The sequence below is a fragment of the Vicugna pacos genome, chromosome 9 (genome assembly GCF_048564905.1).
Source record: "Vicugna pacos chromosome 9, VicPac4, whole genome shotgun sequence".
Classification (NCBI taxonomy): domain Eukaryota; kingdom Metazoa; phylum Chordata; class Mammalia; order Artiodactyla; family Camelidae; genus Vicugna; species Vicugna pacos.
Window position 1 is genome coordinate 4,857,448 of NC_132995.1, and position 11,423 is coordinate 4,868,870.

Sequence of the window (11,423 nt, forward strand, 5' to 3'; positions counted from 1 at the left end):
GCCACTACCAACACCCCTAGTGAAGACAAGCCTGCAGCCCAGCCTCTGCAGCCACTCACAATGGTGCACTCTGAGGTGACTTAAAAAATAAAGGACAGGATACTGGCCCTAGAGAGCTAGGTGCTAGTCAAAGGAATGAATTCAATGAACCCAAATGTTTGTTCACTCCCATACAAAGAAAAGCACTAAATTCTTTAACTTGAGATGTCCTGGTTATCTTTAGTTAACAAATAATCTTTTAACGTTCAACTACCTGGTCTTTGTTGTAAAACTATATATCCTGGCTCCTACCCTATCTCTTCTGGGAAGTCCCTCAGAGCAATCTGAGAAGCTGTCATCCTGGCCTGAGTCCTCAGAATTGTCCACCAAATAAAACGTACCTCTCAACTTTTAGGTTGGGCATTTATTTCAGTCCACGACCCTTAGGATGGACAAAAATTAAAAGATTGATAAAGCAGTTAGGAAATAGGCACTTTGATAGAATTAGCCCTTTCTTTCCTATAACTAAAATAAATAATATTTATGTCCACCGTTGATTGCTTTTAGAAAATTAAGATAATAAAATTATGCTTGAAATAGCCTCCTACTCAAAAAATGTATACACTTAATAAAAATTAACTATTCCTTTTCAGTTGGAGTTCTTGGGGGAGGACGGATAGCAGCCAGTAAGGTATATTCATTAATAGATCACTTTTTGACAACAATCGAGAATAATCTATCCAATTAAAAATTTTCATTCTCTTCGATGCAACAAGTCCAACTCTAATAATTTCTTCACTAGAAAAATTTTGTGAAAATATCTGAATTAAGATAAAGCCACCACAGAAATTTCTACCAACAATTTCTAGTCTTCTCTTCCTCTCCATTTCACTACCTTCCACTTCGGTCAGAAAGATAACCCCTCCCTCATTGTTAGCTCTACCCTCCCAGTAGAGGTCTCACCTTTCACCCTGGAGATGTCACCAAACTTCCACCACCAGTTCTGGCTGAAAGAGAGATCTTCTCTTTCAGCTAAACTTGTTTACTCTGTGCCCACAGTGATGCATGCTACCTTCCTTTATCACCTGGGCTTCTCCAAACCACACGCGGTTCTCCAGAAGCCTTCCCGGAAGTCGCTCCACCTGCCCCCGGCTCCCTAAAGGGCGACTCCTGTTCTGTACGGACACTCACACCCTTTCCAAGATGGCCGCGCCCGCGGCGACGCTGGGCCGCTTCGTACCTACCAGCGGCAAAGCGGAGGCGGACACCTTTGGGCTCGGTGCGTCTTACTGGGATGAGACTCCGGTCTGCGGAGGAGGACATGCGCATTGCCTTTGCGATACTAGCGACCGGCGTAACGCAGACAAGTTTGAGGGGGGCAGGAAAACTGGTTGTACGGCCGGTCTTCCAAGATGGCGGGCCCCACATAAATCAGCTAACGGGCGCCGCCATACCCTGTCATAGTGTCTTTGTCTAGGAGACGCCGAAGTGTAACGGAATCTTCGTCGGTGGAAGGAAGCCCCGGAGTGATGGTTGGTATCCTGCAGACTCGGGTGCTGCAGACGCTAAACTAGAGCTGCGATGTGGAACAGCTGGATTTGTGAATGTGAAGAAAGTGATGGACTGTGCCTGTTTTTACCCACCCAGCTGGTGCGCGAACGATCTAGTAAGGGGTCCCAGTTTCGCGCTCCAGGAGCAGAACGAGGTGAGCTTTGTGGAGATACGAGCTTTGAGGTAGGGGAGGGCTATGGGGAGTCTGTATGAGGAGCAAGCTGTTGTGGGACAAGGGATGCATTCCGTGATTGAGGGAGCGGGATGGTCAAAAATGGGGCAGGTTTGGGGGTGGTTAGGGTATCGGAGAAGCATGGAGAAAGATTTAAGTGGCTTGGGGATAGCCTTTCGGGGGGACTGGGCGGTCTGGAGGTAAATCCGTGACCTAGGGGGTGGGTCAGTGATTGGGATGCACTTGGGGGATAGGTCAGGAACTGGGGCATCTTTCAGGGAAGGTTAGTGATTGGGGATGAATGACAGGAGGTCAGTGATCCGGTTGTTCTTGAAGGGAATCAGGAATTGGGGTGCCTCAGAACCTGAAAAGGCTTCTGGAGGAAGATCGGTTCTTTGGATAGCCTTGGGAGGATGTCAGCGATTGGCCCATCTTTGGAGGAAGGTCAATGTCTGGGGAATCCTTGGGGCATAAGTCAGTGACTGGGACGTCTTTTGGAAGGTTTACTAATGGGAGTGGCCATGAGGGGAGGTCAGTGATTGAGATATTCTTAGTAGGTAGTTCAGTGTTTTTCCTGTTGTTAGCTTCCGTGTCTGGAACGTACTTGGGGGGGTGGTGTCAGTGACTAGGGCATCCTTCTGGGTGGTCAGTGAATGGGGTGGTCTTGTGGGGAGCTTAGTGCATGAGACAGCTGTTTTTTGTCTTTGAGGGTCTCCAGTGGTCATTGAGAATCATGAGGTTCTGGGCGTTTGAGTCTGGATAGGCCAATGGTAACCTGTTAGAAGTCTTGAACTATGAACTGACCTAGCCATGTAGCCCATACATGGGTATGATGTTGTTGGGGACTGATACCAGAAAGATTTATGAGAGTTGGAGCTAGAGGTCTCTGCGTTTTGAAAGGCTGTGGGGTTTTATACATCAGTGCCTTCTTCAAAACCTGCTTTCCAACTCCCTCTGTCCTCTAAATTACCTCCTCTTCTCCAAAGCAATGTCTCTAAAACAATGAAAACTCCTTTGAAATGATCAAGATCTAAATAAACCTAAGGTTAAATGCTTATTATGAAAGATGTAGTACCTGGCCCTCTAGCTTTCAAATTTACTGTGTGTTTCTCTGGGAGCCTTCCTGTTTGGTCCTTCTGATACATGAGAGAACATTCCTACATCCAGAATCTTGGTAGTCAGAGATACACATGGTTAAAATTTTTTATATATTTCCTTTCCCAAACTTTTTCATCATGCATTTTATTACAAAGATGTGATAAGACTGCATAAGTAGTTTATAGTTTACTTTCTAAAAGAAACTTAACCTAATGATAAAATTGTTTCAGATTACTGATTTTTGGTACAAAGTCTTATTGATAGCTGCATAGTACTGTATAATGGGGCTCTCCTTGCAATGTTGACTGAAGTTATATTAAATCTTGCAATACTTTGTATTTGATAGCTGCGTAGTACTGTATAATGTGGCTCTCCTTGCAATGTTGACTGAAGTTATATTAAATCTTTGCAATACTTTGTATAGACATGACATTAAAATATTCATGTAGATCTGGACATTGCTTGTTAAGTTTATTCCTACATCTTGTCTATGCTTGCTGCCATTGCAAATAGCTTCTCTTTCTCTTAAATTTTTAAATTATTTTTTATTTTATTGTATTTTATAGGTATAAAAGCAGATTATTAAAAATAAACATTTTCTCTTTCATTTCTTTACTGAAATTATTACTCATGTGCTTAAATTGATTCTTGTAGGTTTCCCAGGTAAGCAGTCAGAGCACCTACGGGTAAGTTTAACTCAGAGAAAAGAATATGGATTTTGGATTTGGGCAGATGTAGCTTTTATCCATATCCTGCCACTTACTATGTGAACTTGGACAGATTTTTCAACCTGAGATTCTTTTCCCACTGTTAAAAAAAAATCACTACTAACTACTAATATAGTTAGAGTACCTTGCATATATTAAGTACCTGACAGGTTAGCAAGCAGTACACACACACACACACACACACACACACACCTGTTTCTCTGGATTTTTTAGGCTTTAAAATTTTTCTCTCTTTAAAAAAAATTTATTTATAATAGTCCTCTAAATATAGATATAGTTTTGAATACAATTTTGGCAACATTACATAATTTAATAAAGATATCTTTGTTGTTTGTGTTTATTATAAAGTAGTTACATGTTTATTGTAAAATAAACCATCGGGTAATATGTTACTTTTTTCTTTAGATTATCATGTTAACCTACCACCTGAAGAAAACAAGTTAAATTTTAGATATTGATATGTGTGTGTATATCTAAAATACATACTCACAAACAAATAAGGACTCACACAACTCAGAAAAATGTCATACTCCCAATTATAGTTTATTACAGCAGGGAATTTCGGTAATCCTCCAGGTTCTGGCTTCCTGGGATAAAACAGTTCCCATGAGGGAAGGAACTGAAAGTACCAAGATCAGCACTACATCCTTGACCAGAGACCTTGTATTAGAGCTTCAGAGAAGAGCCCAGAACCAACAGTAAAGCAGATAATAAAGTTGCTGTCTGTGACCCAGGGCTCCAGAAAATGTCCAAGTCTCAAGTGAGTTTTTTTTTTGTATATTTATTTTCCATTTGGATTTCCAGTCGTTTTTAGGAGATTAAATAATACATATATTAAAAAATATGTTTATTCAATATTTATGAAGACTACTCTCTACCAGATACAGCATGAAAAGATAAATATCAGAATTCAGTAAAAAATGCTGAGACTGAAAGTCAAATTCAGTCAGGTTGCAATCAGAATATGTAAGTCATACATTTATACAAATTATTTAAAGTTGGAGCACAGATTATAGCCTGTGAGGCTCTAAATGTGTAATAAAATGGAGTGCCAACTTGTCTCTAGTATCTCCCAGTTATCTCTTTCTACATAACAAGCCACTTCAAAACCTAGTGATACACATTTATTTTTATAAATAGTGCATAGAGGCCAGGGATGCTGCTGAACATCCTACAATACATAGTAAAGGCCTCCACAAGAATTATCCAGCCCAAAATGTCAACAGTGCCAAGGTTAAGAAACCCCAGTTAATGATCTCCACAACATATTTAAGTAGCAAACCTTTTTCCCTTCTGCTGTATTAAGGTGAAACTGACATACAATAAAACATGCATAAAGTAAAAAAAAAGAAACCCCAGTTAATGTTGGTGGGAATGTAACTTGGTGCAGCCACTATGTTAAACAGTATGGAGGTTCCTTAAAAAACTAAAAATAGAGTTACCAAATGATTCAACAATCCCACCCCTGGGCATATATCTGGAGAAAACTCTAATTCGAAAAGACATATGCACCCCAATGTTTATAGCAGCACTATTTACAATAGCCAAGACATGGAAGCAACCTAAATGTCCATTGACAGATGACTGGATAAAGAAAATGTAGTGTGTGTGTGTGTGTGTGTGTGTGTGTGATGGAATACTACTCAGCCATCAAAGAGAATGAAGTAATGCCATTTGCAACAACATGGAGGGACCTAGAGCTTATCATACTAAGTGAAGTAAGTCAGATAGAGGAAAACAAATATCATATGATATCACTTATTATATATGGAATTTAAAAAATGATACAAATGAACTTATTTATAAAACAAACAGACTCACAGACATAGAAAACAAACTTATGGTTCCCAAAGGGGAAAAGGGGGAGGGAGGGATAAATTAGGAGTTTGGGATTAGCAGATACAAACTACTATATATAAAATAGATAAATAACAAAGTCCTACTATATAGCACAGGGAATTATATTCAGTATCTTGTAATAACCTATTATGAAAAAGAATATATATGTATATAACTGAGTCACTATACTGTATACCAGAAACTAACACAACATTGTAAATCAACTACATTTCATTAAAAAATTTTTAAATTAAAAAAAGAAACCCCAGTTTATAGATTAACAGTCCTAAAGTACAGGTACTAACTAGCAAAATCTTAGAATATTCCCTTCATAATCTCTTCACATCCAAAAATGCAGCATGAACTCTCAGCTTGTAGTTACTACTTACATCTTTCTTTTATTTTAGAACATTTCTAATAATATTAGTGAAGCTTAAAATGTTCTTAATGTCAAAGTTTCAAATAGTCCAGAAGTTTACAGAGCTAAACCCTTAAGTCTCCCATCAGTCCTTTTTCTCCACTCTAAAATAATCTGAAAACTTTCATGTGTATTCTGACCTCCCATGTCAGCATTTACATACATAAATGTGAATTTGTATGAATTTGAGTTGAGGGTCTCTAGCTCACCCTCAAGTTTGATGATTCTCTAGAACTCACAGGACTCGAGGAAGCTGTTACACTCACAGCTATGGACTACTACAGTGAAAAAATACAGATTAAAGGCAAAATACACACAGAGTACAGGAAAGACCAGGCCCGAGCTCCCAGTAGTCCTGGCCCAGTGGAGTAGCATGAACAGCGCTTAAGTCTCCCCGCAATGACCTACGACAACAGGTGTGACGTGCTGCCAGCCAGGGATGCCCATGCGCACCTTGATGTCCGGGGCTTTTACTGAGAGTCAGTCAGCGTAGGCATCCGGCGTACACGACTGGCCTTAGCTGCTCTGTCTCCAGCCCCCAGAAGTCAAACTGATACAGCGAAGCTGAAGGCCTTGGGAATATGAAAACATTCACCAGGCTGGATATTTTAGGGGTCCAGAGGTCACCTCCCAGGAGCAAGTCAAGGACAGGCCTTCCTTTGTAATGTTTAGGGTTGGGCAACCCAGGCCTGCTAAGTTAACCCTTTCCTGCATAGCACCTAAATATACACATGCTCATAATGACAGTTACGGCTTATGTACCTTCCTTTAATACAGTATATGCACTTAACCACTTACTTGGAAGTCCCTCCATATCAGCATATAAGTAGCAAATAATAATAAGGGGAAAATGTCTTGAGTGCTCCACCTGCTCTAAATTCAGTCCTTTAATTTCACAGCTTAGGAAATGTAGTCTCAGTGTTTTGCTGTCATTCATGATACTTCTTTCTGGAAGGCCGTGCCCCCTCTTCCCTCTGGAACTTGCTGTAAAACAGAATTGAGCTCATAAAAATTAGTTCCAGATTCACCTATGTGAGGTTTAACCTTTCTAATTTTTCTCCTACCTAATGGTGCCCACATGGCATATATTTCTTACTTGCCATATATAAATGTATTGTACTCCCATACATTTCCATTTCTCCTTGCAAGCCAGTGTGCTCCTCCAGGGAAGGAGCAAGGCTTATTAATAAAGGAGTGTCTGACACATAGGTGCATGCACAGAGGTTGTAGGTGGTTTCTAGATGAAAGGATTTAGGATGCTCTCAATTCTAATCCTCTTTTCTGCATAGATGAACATGTGGGTCAGTGAATGATTGGAGGGAAGCACAAAAACAGGATATTTTAAATAAAAAATTGGCTTCTCCTAGAAAGTATAATGCAAAACTAATTATACAGAAAGCAGTGAGACAGCTTCACATGGGAAAAGTTATTATTAAGAAAGTCCCATTTATCTTCATAGTATTAACCAGCGATAATCCTTTTAGAAAGAATATGAATGTTCCATTACAGGGCTCACTGTCATTCAGGGACGTGGCTGTGGTTTTCACCTGGGAGGAGTGGCAGCTACTGGACCTCATTCAGAAGAACCTGTACCAAGACGTGATGTTGGAAAATTACAGCAACTTGGTATCAGTGGGTAAGCAGAGCTGTCTCTGGGTAGTGGAAGCAGTCCACTGCCTTTCCTTTCTCAGGGGTGAAAGGCATGGAGCCTTACAAGTGCCTTACGGTTTTAGAGTTGAGTTTCATACATAACAGATTTTAGTACTTTCTGACCTCTCACAGAGTGTTTTTCTCTCACTTCCAAAGAAAAAGGCCTTTACCTGGCTAAGATGCAAATTGTTCAGCCCCTTTAATGTCATCTTTCCCCATTTTTCAGAGGCCTCGTAGTCCAGGTATCTGGGTCCACAGGTCCTCTGTAATTTTCCTTGAGTAGGGTATCAAGATACCAGAGCAGATACATTCTGCCAGTTGGAGCAAGGAAAACCGTGGATAGCAGAGGAAGAGACCCACAGTCAGATTCATCCAGGTGAGTGGAAACCAGTCGCAGGGGATGAAAGGAAGGTGAAATCCCAGCTGGTCTGGAAGAGGGCGGCTCTTCTGAAACGTTGCTTGGAGAAATCTTCTTGACGTTTCTAAGCCTGAATGTGACTCAGAACAAATGTTGTGTGCTCTCACATACACTAACATCAACTGCACTTAATCTCTCCATATTAGGTCTCTTTTGCTTGGTTTAAAAAAAAATACATTTCCTTGTTTTACATATTCTGATCTGATCCCTCTCAAGTTCATCTTGGAACTTGCCCTCCTAATTAATCTTTCTCCCTGGCATCCTCAGCTCACCTGCCTTCCTTTTGTCTCCCTCTCCCTCATCCATGGTTATAGCTCTCTTTTCTTATATAATCAAGCATTCATAAATTCTCCCCTCTTCATTTTGTGTCTCCCATACCTCTGTAGTCTATTCCTTTTTTTTTCTTCACATTTTTCTCTTTCCATTTATAAATGTCTCAGACTTCAGTTGTGTACCCCCCCAGTCTCATTTCCTCTTCCCTCCTTGGCCTTATGCTGAGATTCTGCTGCTTCTATTACATGGCCATTGTGGATTCGTTGTTCTGTTTCTAGAAGACACCTGGCAAGCCGACAGTCATAGAGACTGGCACGAAGAAAACCAAGGCAACCTGGAAACTATGGGGAGTCACCATGAAGCTAATACATTTGGAAAAATACCTTCTCTGAGCTTAAACCTTGATGTTTCTTTAGCACAAAGATCTCATACACTTGACATACTTGGAAAATATTTGAAACCTAACCTAGAGTATATTATTCAGAACAAAAGCTATGCAAGAAATGAGGTTGAATTTGATCAGTATGACAAATTATCTCTTTATACTAAGCATGAGAAAACTCATGCTGGGCAAAAATACAATGACTATAACGAACGTGTAAAAGCTTTCAGCCATAAGTCACAGCTTATCAAACACTGGGAAACTCAAACAGCAGAGAAACACTGTAACTGCAGTGACTGTGGGAAAGCCTTTTCCCAGAGGTCGGACCTTATTAAGCATCAGAGAACGCACACAGGAGAGAAACCCTTTGGATGCAGTAGATGTCAGAAAGCCTTCGGCCAGAAGTCCCATCTCATTTTACACCAGAGAACCCATACAGGAGAGAAACCATATGAGTGTCATAAATGCGGAAAAGCTTTTACCGATAAGTCATGCCTTAATAAACATCAAAGAACTCACAAAGGAGGGAAACGGTTTGAGTGTCGGATGTGTCAGAAAGGCTTCAGTGATAAGTCACAGCTTACTTTACATCAAAGAACTCATACGGGAGAGAAACCCTACAGGTGTGGTGAGTGTCACAAAAGCTTCAGCAGTAAGTCACAGCTCCGTATTCATCAGCGGTCTCACACGGGAGAGAAGCCCTATGGCTGCAGTGAATGTGGGAAAACATTTCCCCTTAAGTTTAGCCTCATTTTACACCAAAAAGCGCATAAAGGGGAAAAACCTTATGGATGCAATGAATGTGGGAAAGCCTTCATCCAGAGGTCGGAGCTCATTAGACATCAGAGAACTCACACGGGCGAGAAGCCTTATAACTGCAGCGAGTGTGGGAAAGGCTTTAGTGTCAAGTCACTCCTCAACACGCACTGGAGAACTCACACAGGCGAGAGACCCTATGGATGCAAGGAGTGTGGGAAAACGTTCTCCATCAAGTTTAGTCTCATTCTGCACCAAAGAACTCATACCGGTGAGAAACCCTATGAGTGCGGTCAGTGTCAGAAAGCTTTCACCCAGAGGTCACACCTCACTATTCATCTGAGGTCTCACACCGGAGAGAAGCCTTACGAGTGCAGTGAATGCCACAAAGCCTTCAGCCGGAAGTCGTATCTCCTTATTCATCAGAGAATTCACTCAGGAGAGAAACCTTATGAATGCCACGAATGTGGGAAAACCTTCTCTCACAAGTTTAGTCTCCTCATTCATCAGAGAATCCATAGTGGAGAGAAACCCTACGGATGCCCTGAATGTGGGAAAACTTTTCCTATCAAATTTAGCCTTGTTTTACATCAGAAAACACATACAGGAGAGAAACCCCACGAATGCAGTGAATGTCAGAAGTCTTTTGCCCAGAAGTCACATCTTACTATTCATCAAAGGACTCACTCAGGTGAGAAACCTTACGGATGCGGTGAGTGTTGGAAAACCTTCTCCCACAAATTCAGCCTCCTTTTACATCAGAAAACTCATAGAGGAGAGAAATCATGAACGAAGTAAATATCCAGAAGTTGTCATTGCGAAGGAACAGTTCATCACACGCCAGAGTGTCCGTGGGAGTAAAACCTTGAGACTTTGGGGACACACTTTCTTTTCAGAGTCACCATCTTATTACTTAGCCGAGAATGGAACTGCATAGAATGCCAGACAGGAGGAAACACCTTTCCCAATAAATTCAATTGAATGTGGCCCAGAGAGAAGAGATAGGAAGGAGTATCTGTGTAAGTATTAACTGTGGGGATGTTGGTGGTGTGAAATTCAGCTACACTGGTATCAGAGAACTGACACGGAGGGAAAAATTCTATACTTTAAAGAATCTGGAGAATCATGCTTTCATGGGTATCGTTTTATGAGGGAAGTCATTTTCGGTAACTGTGACGTAATAAATAGCATTATAGAAAGTATTAAATATGTAAATAATACAGTAAGGAAGCAAAGCAAAATTATGTCAGAACTATGTAAGAATATGTAAGTGTTTTGTACCTATTTTTATTATAAAAATGATTGTTCATATTTAGGAATTGCATGTGTTAGCATAAAGATTGTGACTCTGGTCCATGTGCTTAAATGTACATAAAACTTTACCACAGAATATCCCACTGAGTCTTTGTATCATTACAGTGCTACATAAATCATAACTGAACTACATGGTTTGTTATTTTAATAAGAAATTTTAATAATACTAAATATCCCTCCCCTCCACCGTGCCCCACTGTTTACTGGTATTAGTAAGTGGGCCTGGAAATTTTTGAGTCTCTCTTGAGTAAAGCTTTTTTTTCATCAATTATAAGATGGAAAATATTTCCCACATATTAACAATGCTGAAGTTAAAAGGCAGCATAGAGTTGATGGCTTGGCATATTTAAACGGAGAACTTGGTACATAAAATAATGGTACCTCATACAACAAAAGGTATCTTAGATTGGATGAAACACAGTGGAAGTCATCATCTTTATAATTTCCTTTCTTCTAAGCCAGACAAATATTTAGGGTTTGAAGATTATTATGACTCACAGGCTTTGTACCCCTTTGAATTCTAAACAGTTTGAGAGATAGTCCCTGGTATCAGAAGATGGAAATTAAATATGAGTGTTAGTCCTGCTATTGCCTGACTGGATAATATGATTTGTTCCTGTGGTCAAAAAAAATATGCTTCTATTTCCCCCATATGGCACAAGATATCCTTCCCTTCAAAGAGCAGAATCCAAACTTTAGAGATATTTTCTAGAATGTAACTTCAAAGTCTCATACATTATTTTCTTAGGTGGGGATTAAGTGCTAAGATAACAGTGAACCTGACTTTAATTTTACAAAAATTGGTTTCCTTTTCAAGCACCACATTTTACATTAAAATGGAGAAA

At 40.3% G+C, this 11,423-nt stretch overlaps 1 protein-coding gene across 2 annotated transcripts; it reads left to right on the plus strand.

Annotated features, from left to right (window-relative positions):
* Positions 1-1,405: 1,405 nt before the first annotated feature.
* On the plus strand, positions 1,406-10,654 carry LOC102539012 (uncharacterized). Of its 2 annotated transcripts, XM_015243047.3 has the most exons (5): positions 1,406-1,684; positions 3,455-3,486; positions 7,295-7,421; positions 7,719-7,811; positions 8,405-10,654. In XM_015243047.3, the coding sequence occupies exons 1-5, from the start codon at positions 1,561-1,563 to the stop codon at positions 10,051-10,053; spliced, it is 2,025 nt and encodes a 674-aa protein (XP_015098533.1). In that variant the 5' UTR covers positions 1,406-1,560; the 3' UTR covers positions 10,054-10,654. The 2 variants fall into 2 exon arrangements, with proteins under 2 accessions (XP_015098533.1, XP_072824678.1); XM_072968577.1 differs by lacking the exon at positions 3,455-3,486 and having other exon boundaries at positions 7,716-7,811.
* The last annotated feature ends 769 nt before the right edge of the window (positions 10,655-11,423 follow it).